Source organism: Hypanus sabinus, chromosome X1, assembly GCF_030144855.1.
Source record: "Hypanus sabinus isolate sHypSab1 chromosome X1, sHypSab1.hap1, whole genome shotgun sequence".
Lineage (NCBI taxonomy): Eukaryota > Metazoa > Chordata > Chondrichthyes > Myliobatiformes > Dasyatidae > Hypanus > Hypanus sabinus.
Genome location: NC_082738.1, coordinates 36,209,031 through 36,221,366, shown reverse-complemented (window position 1 = coordinate 36,221,366; position 12,336 = coordinate 36,209,031). Strand labels below are relative to the sequence as shown.

The 12,336-nt window shown below is 37.6% G+C and overlaps 1 protein-coding gene across 3 annotated transcripts in view; it reads left to right on the top strand.

The window, feature by feature from the left end:
- The window catches only part of LOC132384824 (F-box/LRR-repeat protein 20), a 163,732-nt gene extending 153,176 nt beyond the window's left edge, over positions 1-10,556 (top strand). For all 3 annotated transcript variants that reach the window (XM_059956381.1, XM_059956382.1, XM_059956380.1), the window contains exon 15: positions 2,700-10,556. In XM_059956381.1, coding sequence (XP_059812364.1) covers positions 2,700-2,807 — 108 coding nt within the window. In that variant the 3' untranslated portion in view covers positions 2,808-10,556. The remainder of the gene's footprint in view (positions 1-2,699) is intronic.
- The last annotated feature ends 1,780 nt before the right edge of the window (positions 10,557-12,336 follow it).

Sequence of the window (12,336 nt, the reverse complement as noted above, 5' to 3'; positions counted from 1 at the left end):
GTCTTATGGTGTTGTTATATATCATCTGATCAAAACTAAATAGAAGTAAATGTTACCTATCACCAACACCAGATGGTAGTGCAGCAAGCCAAGGAAGAGGGATTATACTGTATTTTAATAAAAAAAATGCTTGCAATTATGTAGCACCTTTAGCATTGCAAAACACCTTATTGGAATTGGTTTATTATTGTATATGTACCAAGATACAGTGCAAAGTTTGTCTTGCATGCTGTTCATACAGATCAGATCATTACACAGTGTAGTGAAGGTAAACAATAAGGTGCAAGATCATAATGAGGTAGATGGTGAGGTCTAGAGTCCAGTTAAATGCACTAGGGAGCCTGCTGTCTTATAACAGCAGGGTAAAGCTGTCTCTAGGGCATGTCTCTAACCCTAGGACATAATATTAACACCTTTAATATAGAGTTTTATGGAAATCAGGACTGGTCAGGGATGGTTTAAAAAGCTTCTTAAGGAAGATATAGAATTATGAAAAGTCGGTGCAGGAGTAGCTCATTCAGTCTTCAAGCTTGCTTTGCCATTGAAAGTAATTGTAACTGATCCTCTAATTTACCGTATTTCTATGCTCATCCCATTTTGTACCTGGAGACCTATCGGCACCTTAGCTATATATTCAGTGACTCAGACTTTATTCACTGGAGCACAGGAGAATGAGGCAAGATCTTATAGATGTGTGCAAAATTATGAAGAATAAAGATAGGCTTTTTCCATTGAGATTGAGTGAGACTAGATTTAAGGTGAAACGTGAAATATTTAAGGGGAACATGAGGCTTCTTCGCTCAGGGTGCTGCAAGTAGGGAATGAGCTGCTAGCAGAAATAATAGTTGTGGGGGGTTCATTGTTATATTTAGGAGAAGTTTGAATAGATACATGGATGAGGAGTATTTGGAGGGCTATGGTCCAGATGCAGGTAGATGGGGCTAGGCAGAAAACCAGGTCAGCATAGACCAGGCGGGCTGAAGATTTTGGTAAATATACACGTGCACAGACACAAAAGATATTTGGCAATAGTAATTTGAAAACTTAAGAATTCCGTTAGTGGTAGACAGTAGAGGCCAAGAAGTTAATGGGACTGAGCATGAATTAAGACATAGGCACCAAAGTTTCTGTTAATCAAATTTACCGGTGATGCAGTGTGTGAGGCCAGCTTCAAGTATTTTAGAATGAGAAAGCCCGAAGAGTACAAAGATGTGTTGAGGGTTTCATCAGCAGAAGAGCAAGGAAGGGAGATAAGTTGGTCAGTGTTACAGAGGTATTAATAGTCACAGTGATGGGATGAATGTGTGATCCAAAGCTGCTCTTGCGGTCAAATGTATTACCAGGTTTACAAACAGTTTGGTTTAGCTTTGGGTAATTCCTGTGGCAAAGGAATGGATTTTGTAGGAGGGACTAAGAAAAGTAGGTTTAGTATTTACAGTAAAGTTGTGTCTTGAGCATTGATGTGCGAATGTTGATAGTAGAAAGCAAGGGAAAGAAACAATTGTGTATTGCTACATCATATTTCTTGACTTCAGCCCAACAAAATTTGCTTTGGCTGCCAAAATATTTTTTCGTAGTGACCACTATAAGTGAAACAGAGGAGCCAACTTAGATCCACCGAACTTTCAAAAATGTTATTGTAATAAGTGACCAAATCTATGTTTGATCTTGGGGAAGAATAATTTTTGACGGAAATCTAGATCAACTTTGAACTTCAAAATGGGACATTTTATATCTACCTGAGAGTGAACAGTTTTTTCTCTAGTAAGATATTGCCTCAATCTTCCTCAGTTGTACACTGGAGCATCAGCATGGGTTTTGCGCTCTTGGTGGGATTTTAAATCCATAATCTAGCAACCCTTTTACAAGACTGCTTGTCGAATTGGTTCTGAGCTCAGTAATTCAGTAAAGAAGCTATCTACCTTATTGTTAGCAAGTGTTAACAATACGGCAACGGCAAGCATGTAAATGAGTCAGAATCAGGTTTATTATCTGAAATTTGCAGTAAAATTTGTTGTCTTGTGGCAGCAGAACAGTGTAATACATTAAAATTCCTATAAATTATAATAGGAAATGTATATAAAATATTAAATAAGTAGTGCAAAAAGAAAGCAAAAAAGAAGGGTCCTGATGAAGGGTTTCTGTCCGAAATGTCGATTTTTTTTTATTCCTTTACATAGATGCTGCCTTTCTCATTTTGTGTGCATTATAAAAAATAGCAAGGTAGAGTCTGCAGGTGCTGGAAATCTAGAGTAACACACACAAAATGTTGTTGGAACTCGGCAGGTTAGTGTTCATGGGTTGGTTCATTGTTCATTCAGAAATCTGATGGTGGGGGAGAAGAAGCTCCTCCTCCTGAATGAATGAATGACAAGAGGGCATGGCCTGGATGGTGAGGCTCCTTAATGATGGATGCCTTTTTCTTTGCAAGATAGTGAGGTAGTGTTCATGGGTTCATTCTCGATTCAGAAATCTGATGGCAAAAGGGAAGATGCTGTTCCTAAAGCATTTAGTGTTTGTCTTCAGGCTCCTGTACCACCTACTTGATGGTAGCAATGAGAAGAGAATGTACACACTATGTCCAAATTAACTGGAGACATTGAACGTTAAAGGATAGGTGTGCAAGAAGGCTGCAGCTAATTATGTTCTTGTCTGATTTCAACACAATTTTGATCTGTCCCTTTCCTTTTTAATTGCAGACACATTTACCCAACATCAAAGTCCATGCCTACTTCGCTCCAGTGACACCTCCTGCATCAGTGAGCGGTGGTCGCCAGCGTTTCTGCAAGTGCTGCATCGTCCTATGACACCAACTTTGTTTTGCTCAGATCTATTTAAATAGCATTGCAATGGGGGCGATTGAACACGTCGTCAGTGGTGAATCCTGGTGCATTGTGAGACTGTACAGTAAGGGCTGTCCAATCACTGTGGCTATGACCGATCACATGGTTACCAGGCAGCACCTGTGATGCCCATGTCCGTTGGTGCAGATATATATTAGTTTTGTCACTGTATGATTCAATTCAGATTTTCCCAAGATCATGGATAATTTATTTTTTTGAATTAAAAAAAATTAGATTCCATTCATTTCAGTGGGGAAAGATTTCCACATACCCATTTCTGAAAGATGGATTGCCACCCACCAGCACACAAGTACCGTGAGACATAACCACATTAAATTTTTCCCACTAGTCTCTACATGGAAAAGGAAGGGAATTATAACATGGAATTCTTGGCTCCTTTGGCCTATAAAAGTTTTGCACAAAAGTTTATTATTGGTCCAAAACCACAGCATATTGGTCATTCCTTCCATGGAAAAGAGGCTGTCAGATTGTGTTTTAGGTTCTGCAGCTCACCATTTCTTCAGCCTTGCACAGCTTCTCCTGTGCTACTGTCCTGCACTGTAGCATGGTTTCTATAGTGACAAGGTGATTTATTCATGTCTTGAAATATTTTGAATATTATGTTTCTTGTGAAATGTTTGGGTTAATTGTCTCTCTACCTGAACACATAGAGTATGGTTCCTTGCAGTAATAGATGCCTTCAGTACCATGCACTGTTGTCCAGTGTTGCTGTGTGAGCTGTGAGTTTGTTGTCATTACTGCTTTGAGTATGATTAGGATTGGGGTGGGTGCAGTGCAATATGGTGCATTCTGTCACAGTTCCATCTTCGGTTGTCACAGTTAGATGGAACTGATGGATAGAAATGTAGAGCAGAAGCCCAAGTTGAAATTCCCTTCAATGATTGTTTAACTGAAGCTTATTATATAACCCCTGGCTAGCATTGATAGATTTGGTACAGATGAGGAATCATACTTTATTGGATAAACTTGCTTGAACCATTGGAGAACTGATGGGTTTTCTCTTTGCTTGTTTACAAGAATGGGTGGATATTTGTTTAAGCCCTGTTAACTTATTGTGCAATACAGTCAGTTGATAATGCATCTTAACCCTGTGTGTTTTGGTGTGTCAGTTCTTCACTTGGTTCAGAGTATCAGAAGTGGTTATTGGTTTCTGCAGTTCCAAATAATTCTGATATGAAATTGTAGCATTTCTCTCATCTGCCTCCCTTATTCTATATAACGCAGTGTTAAACAGTCCCAATTTTGTTTCAGTTAAAACACTACAAACCTACCAATGTGTGTAGGTTCTGTTTTCAGATCTAAAACATGTCAGATGTTGGAGGGTTGGAGATAAATGTTAAAAATTAAAATGTCACAACTGTAAAAGTCTCCCTTTTAATTTGAATGTTTTAAAAATGTTTTCATTTCAGAGGTGGGAAGGAATAAGGACGAAAGCAAGTTTTGTCATTGTATCCATGTGTTCATTCTTTATATTTTAAACTGAGCTTGTAGGAACTTGCTTCAAGTTCTGAGATCAGTTTTGCATTCCTGACTTAGTATTCTTGAACAATTCTTGAAAACTTTCACCGATAAATGAACTTTTAGCATTTGACATCTTTTTAAAGTTTGGTCTCTTGCCATTGAATCTATAAATATTTTAGCCTGCAGGGATCATTTTGATTTGAGATGAGGTTATACAAGGAAATGAGATTTGGGCCGGCCTTTGGAGGTTTAAATGTTGGAGCCTTCTTTGTATTTATGGCTCTGCAGTTGTATCAGGTGGCTCTGTAATCATTTTCATGTTTATTCAAGTTGCTTCTGAATGCAAAGGACAAAGGGTGGCAATCTGCCCTGGTCACATGCTGAACTTGCAATTTGTAAAGAGTGCATGTTGGATTCTTCTTCAAGAATTAATTTTCATTGAAGCCAATTAAATAAATTTAGAAACTGAATACAATGCAGGACCACCATTTAAAACTGCATGTTTGGTGCATGCAATTTATGAAGAATCTCTCTCCCATTGTCTATACATTAGGGATTAGGACATGCCATGGAATGTGAGGAAGTTATTGAACCCGGTCCCTCTTTCTTAAAAACATTTTGCAAATCAAATACAGAAAAAAGTTAGTAACTGAGTCATTAACTTATTTATTATTGTATATATCCCAACAGTTGTATGTACCCGATGGGAGTAATGATAAAATGAAGATAAAAAAATCAGTTTTTCTTCTGACTTGTCTGTTATTATTGATGTACGGGTTCCCTTTTAATTTATTTCTTTCTTATTTTGCTATTTAGTCATTTTTAATAGCAAATTCATTAAAAAAACTAATTACCTTTGTGTCCTTTCCATTCATTAACACTGATTATTTAAAAGAAAAATGCAATGGAAGTTTGCTCAAGGCTGTACCCAACTGGCTGCCATAACTTTGGCAAGAAAACAAGGTTGAAAACATCCACCAAAGGAATAGCAGCTGATTGAGGGAAGCAGTCAGGAAATTCTGGCAGTACAGTTTTTTAATATAACAACTGGTTCTGCATTTTCTCTACCATAGACAGCTTCCTTGTTATTTTTTTGACTTATTTTTGGGTTTTTTGCAGCTTCCTTTGCAACCAGATTTCTTTGCTTAAAGCATCTGTTCCTCTTTATTCTTCCCTTTTCTGGATATTGCCTATTGCAAATACCTTTCAGCTGACTGTTTATTAAGCAACTGCTATTTGTATTGACAGCAGATTTGCAAGAACAGCTGACTTGCATGTCACATTCATAACATACCAGCAGAAAATGTTAAATGTCTGTCTGATTCATCTTGCAACAACTTGTTATCAACTCTTTCATCCAGTTAATCAACAATCCTCCAGTGGATAAGTACAGGAGAATTGCTCAGCACCTAGTTTAAAATAAACATGACTTTTGTAACCAATATAAGAACTTTCTACAGACAGAATTGAAAATGAAAGGAGAGAATGCTGGAAGTACTTAGGTTGGGCAGCATATGCAGAGGGAGAAATGCTCAGTATTTCAGGCTGGTGACTTCAATTTTGATGGGAGTAAGGTACGAGTACAAGGCAGGGTTTGGAGTTTCGCTTGATCTGTTCAGTGATTTATTGGAACCTGATTTCTTGGTCTATTCAATTGTTCATATTTTGTCAGTGCCTTTGGATGCTGCACTAAAGGAGCTATGTGAATGCATCCTGTACATCCCTTGTTATCTCAGCACATATCCACAGCCCATAGCTTTTGTGTGCATGCATCTAAAGTAGTTGGCTTGCTTGTGCCTTCTGAGTAATATCCAAGGGCAAATGCCAGGCAGGTTTGCGGATATCCATAGCTTGCAATGGCTGTTGTCACTGAACTAGCACTGGTGAGTCTGTGTGCTCCGTCTTTCTTGATGGCCTTTGACATCTTGTGATTGGTTTTGTTGCCCACTTTGCTATAGGTGTTCCCTGCAGCTTTCTTGCTGTGGTCTGTTTTGGTCTTGACTCAATAACCTAGCTGGAGAAAGGGAGTCAGATTTAGATTATTTCTAGATGGAGGCTCAGAGCTGAAAGGCAATGCATAGAACAATATGACTTGGACAGAGATGACTTGTGTCCAAGTCCGTGCTGTCTGGAAAATGTCATTGAGATTAAATCCTTCTCCAACTCTACCTTTCAGTGCATATGAAATGCTTATCTAGATTTTTTTCTGATGGGGGTTTCAGACTCAATAAGTTTGAAATCCTTGCTCATCAGATGGAAATTTCTTTCCTCAGCTTCCTTCTAATACTTTCAATCTACCTATTGCTTTAATTCTGTGTTCTCTGTTAGCCTCTTAATTGAGGAAAAGGCTCTTCCTATTAACAATGCAAAGCTCAATTCTATACATCTTAATTAAATCTATTACCCCATAATTAGCTAAGATAACAGCAGCCTGCCAGAAAAATAGCATATCAGTGGTAAATCTAGTGGTGTCTGATAGATTTTAAATGTGGCCGTTATATTTAATGAATTGGGCACAGTATATTTAAAGCAGAGAAAATGCATCTTTGAACCAATCTAGCTTCAGTTGGAAACAAAATATATTCTGTTTAATTTTTCCTATTTTTGCAAAAGGTTCATATAGTACTTGCCTAGTAGTGCATCAGAATTCTATGATATTAAAAATAGCTTATTATGTACCATCTACTTGGTCAGCAAACCATAATACTGCAGCCCGAAAGTCAATTGGCACTGGCCAATACTGAAATGATGTTGCTCTTTTGACCTACATAACCCTTCTGTCTTTCCTCTTGGGTCTGTCATACATCTCTAGGGGTGGAGTTTGGCTTTCTAACAGATTGTTAAGACATCCACAAAGATAGCAGAAAAGTATTTGAAAAATTAGTGGCAGAGATCTCCTGGCCACCAACAGCACAGAATTCCTTTCTTCATTTCAGTATGTAAAACCTCTCTGAGGTTGGCTGGAAGCACAGAACATAATTGTGAAGAGGCAGCACAAAAAGGGACCAAAGACGAGAGACATTGATGGTTCCATATGTCAGACACAGGGGGCTTAAAAGTGAAATAGACTGGAAAAAAGACTTTGATATTAGCAATTTAAAACCCAATAGCTTTGGTAGTTTTCTATTTCTCATATGGCCTATTAATATGATGCAATTGCATATTAATATAATACAGTGCAGAGCCTGAACTGTGAATACCTGGCTTAGATGTGTGTTTGTGAACAGTATCATGCCCATTGGTGCAGTTGTGTTCTCTGATAGACTGTAGTGGATCTTGATTCAAGAAGGTTATTTTATTTCTGTGCTCCTTAGGATGTGACATTTCCAGTTTCCGTATCTACATGGGATGTGGGTAGTGCTGGAAAGACCAGTATTGATTGATCACCCTGAATTTCACCACACGGGACTGTTTCAGTAATGGCATTTCTGTGGCAATGTAGGCTTGTTTCAGACATTGCAGAAGTAGCTAAGAATCAACTGCATTGTGTGGTCATGGAGTCACAGGCAAGCTCGTTTGTTTGCTAACCAAGCTGGAACTTTATGACAATCACTACCAACAGCTTCTACAGGGTTTTGATCTCGCAGCTGCTGTGGTGAGAGATTTGAATTCCTCTCAATACCTCTGCATTACTAATGTAGAAACCTGACCACTATCTGGTCATCCCTATAGTCTGCCACATTTTTGTAAAGGAAGTTTCTGGCCTCCAGTGGTAATGTGGCTTTGGCATTGTGAGCTGCTGCTCTTGTTTAAGAACAAGCCAATGGTAAACAAAGAAAAGGTGAACAATTGAGTGGAATTCGTGTAAAATGGCAACCCAAGGTTTTGTACCAGTTTGTTTTGTTGGTAAAAATAGTTTCAGAACAGGAGAGTTTGGGATGAAGTAGCCTAGTGGTGGGTTACAAAGTATTATGGAATGGCTTCCATGTACCCTCTCATCTGATAAAAGCTTTTTTTTTGCAAAGTTGTGTAAACATTATGAATTGCACACTTTGCAAGAAGTACAATTTAAAAGAATGATCAGTTCAGTGTTAATTTGACAACTTTCTGATTATCACTATATCAGAATGTAATTTGCAGCATTGCATTTATACTGCAGAGTAGTCTGCTGGTAGGACTGATAACATATAGTTAACATAAATTAATGTAGGAGGAATTCTTAATTGTGATTTGCCTGTACTGCACTTTATGCAGAATACACATTTGCTCACTGTTGAATTTACTTAAATTAATCCAGGGTTTATTTTAGTCCTGGCCTTCAATCAGCTGAATGTTTGTGTTAAATTTCAGTTGTCCAGTATACCTTGTATTCTTTGGGGTGATAGCTTGGTGTTCATCTTTACAGCATTTTAAGGGTAGACATTTTAGGATCGGGCCATTTTAGTTTGGAAGTGGGAAGATGATTGGCCTGATTTGAGAGTGTAAACCACTTCACAAAATGCAGTATAATTCACTTTCATTTTTCAAATAACCAGTACATTTGTTTTGGACCCTACTTAAAGCAAGTTCTTGAAGTATTAATGTATTCTGCACGATCTCTGCAACCGCGTATGCAGATTTTAAATGAAGATATTTTTAGATAGTGGAAGATGTAAGTATTTGCTGATTTTTTTAAATTCCACTTCAAATTTTTGCAATTGGGCCATTTGAAGTGAACAAATTGTTAGAAAAACATCTCAGTTTGCAAATGAAATTAAAACAGGATTAATAATAAGAAAGGCACGGTAATGTAGACTTGAGCCATCATGTGCATAAGCAGTCAATGCTTGTGATTTTAAAGGTATGAGTGATCCCTGTCTAGGTTCTTGGTTGCTTTAATTTCCAATCCTTGTATTCAGAGGAATAAGCTAGTTTTGTTCTCCAGTACTCATTTACTTCCTCCCCTTATCATAAATAACAAAAAAAACTACATTATATAAAAGAATTGGTTTTGATTGTGAGAGATCACTGCAAAACTTCGGAGTTTTGGCCACTTGGTAATCCAACAGGACTTGAACCTTTAGGCAGGGTGGGTGGGGTGCATGAACAAATGTAAGTCAAATATAAGATTATAAATTTAAGCAAGGTGTGTTAGTAGACATGCAGATATAGGCAAACCTCAGCTCTGGTACAACCTTAGCAAGAGGTATTGAGTGCAGTAATGAGCAAATTTGATGATGCAAAGGGGATGAAAGTGTTAATTTGATCAGAAGAAAAATCATTATGCTTTTGAAGCTCCAGCATAATCTAAGGAGCTAAAGCATTGATTGTTTTAATATGTTTAATGAAACAGTGCAGTTCATTTTATTTATGCAAGGTTAAAGCTACTTGAAAAAGAATCATTTTAAGAATGTACATATTTTGTAAAAAGGAAGAAAAATCCCAAAAATATCTATAGGGTGATGTGCGGCCTTAAATTGTCAGTCATCAAGATTTTTCTGTTCATACATTACAGTATGTGAGAGATTGAAGTCGTTAGTTATTGAGAATGTGATTCCCAATGTGTTTTAGTCCCAGTACCACTGCTTGAGGAGGGGATGCTGCACTTCAGTGACGTCAGTGGTTGGAGTATATGTAAATGTGTAAAACTATCTTTCTCCACAATTGTTTTAATGTGTTTGTTCCTCAATGAAATGAACGTTGAACAAGCCGCAGAAAAACCAGTTCCAGCACAGGCTTAAACTGGGGCCTGTAGCAACATGATATTGAAAGGTCATTTCCTAATGCTAAGCTGAGTGGGATAATAAGGCCTTTACTTTTGTGTGGTTGGTGAGGATGTGCCTGGCTGCCAAAGTAAACTGGTGATTTAAAGTCTGCTAATTTTGAAATCTGATCATTTCCATGTGTAATTTTTTGAACAGCGGATTTGAATTTTTATTCCCCTTTGCATTTATTTTGTCTTTTTGTATTTCATCAAATTTCAACCACTAAAGTGAAACCAATGCAGATAGCTATCTGTTTCATTTCTTAATACCAAGAGGGATTGGGTCACTATAGTAGAGTCTATTCAGGCCTTACCAATGAGAAATAATCTGGTAATTTGTGTTTCAGCTTTAAAACAAAAAATGTGTTACATTTAAATGTTACATTTGGTAAATAGGTTTAAATCTTGTTAAATCCCTATATATATTATATATAAACCTGTGTTGTACATACTGTATTCCAATTATATTGTAATCTGTGCTAATATTCTCAAACACTGAGTGTTCATAATATAATGCCAATGTATTAAATAGTGAAGTATTTCCTTTACTGTGTCTTTGTTTCTTTTTCAGGGGAAAATTTTGATATAGCATAATTAATTCTTTGACTTTAAAGAATTGGGTTTTCCAATCTAGATATTGGTAGTCTGCAGAGCTTGAAGATTAAGTATTTTAAAATTTACAACAACGATCCTGAACAACATATGAAATATTGAAGCAGAGAATACTTAAGAGATTTGGCAGATGCTAGAAATCCACACACAAGCACAGAGACACACCGTACACCTGACACCCGGAGGAACTCAGCAGGTCAGACAGAACATATAGAAAGGAATAACGAACCAACATTTAGGACCGAGAACCTTCATCAGGACTGGGTCTCAGCCTGAAATGTTGACTCTTTATTCCCTTCCATAGACACTGCCTGACCCACTGAGTTTGTGTGTGTTACAGAGAATACAGGGACCTGGAAAAATACATAACTTTGATGCAATAATTTCATTATGTTCAGATCTATTTGGTTCTCTCTCAACCCCTTTGGACTTTATGAAGAGCCTAAAGAGAGGCGAGCTCTATTTAGAATTCTAACTATTCCCATTGTTGTAAGGGTCAAGAGCCAGCAGAGAGTCAGTTAGTGGACTGAAAGGTGACTTTCTGTGCTCTGACGTGATGATTTTAACACAGTTCCTGATAGGGATGTGGTATAGACCAAAATAACAGGATGCTTTTGGAACTATTGGTATGGGAAAAAAATTGGCGTTGATTGCCTTGATGTTGAATAACAAAGCCGGGAAGAATATCACAAACAAGCAAATGCTGGAAATCCAGGCAACATACACAAAATGCTGAAAGAACTCAGCAGGCCAAGCAGCATCTCTAGCCTGCTGAGTTCCTCCAGCATTCTGAGTGTGTTGCTGAGAAGAATATACTGTATCTTTTATGGTATTCTTCACCATAAAAGAGACTGGAAACCAGGGTGAATTTGAGTGATTTGTAGATGCGTTTACTGATCTCTGTTGGGTCCGAAGCCGGAGTTAACAGTTGTAGTCAAAACTGCTCAGAGACTAAGCATAGGATTGACACCGTATGAAGCACTATCCACAATAGCAAAATTCAAAATAATGCTTACAATCCTTTATCAAGAAACCAGCAAAGACAAATAATCTTATAGCGATTTAAAAACTAATGAAACTAAAACTAGCGATATAACAAAATAAGCAGTCTAATAACAATATAATGGTCTAAGCGTTAGTGGTCAATAAAATATAATTCTGGCTGCCTTTCTGGCTCTAACCAGACTAAACTGCCTAAAGACAAAGCATGAATACATAAGTATACTCATTCACCTCTACCACACCCCAACCCATGTGACAAATTACCTGTAAGAACCAGGGAACACAAAATACAATACAGACAGACAGGAAATAGATTAAGTGGCTCTTTCAATAGTTTTGCTTACAATTGTAACATTCCGTGTCCTCCATAATGTCTATTCTCTCCATTGGTTTCCTTCCCCCTCTATCTTCAGGGGGGTTGCCTCTTCAGCTCTTCTCCAAAAAATCAAATGTTTTTCACAGCTCTTAGCCTATATTTAATCTTTTACATCTCGTTCCTAGCACGTATCAACTTGTGGGATTGTTTGGCAGGAAAAAAACTAGAAACTCATTATAGGAAGGATGTGGAAGCTTTAGAGAGGTTTCTGAGGAGATTTAGCAGGATGCTGCCTGGATTAGAGAGCATGTCTTATGAGGATAGGTTGAGTGTGCTGGGTTTTTCTCTTTACTGCAAAGGAAGGTGAAAGCTGACTTTATAGAGGTCTACAAGATGAT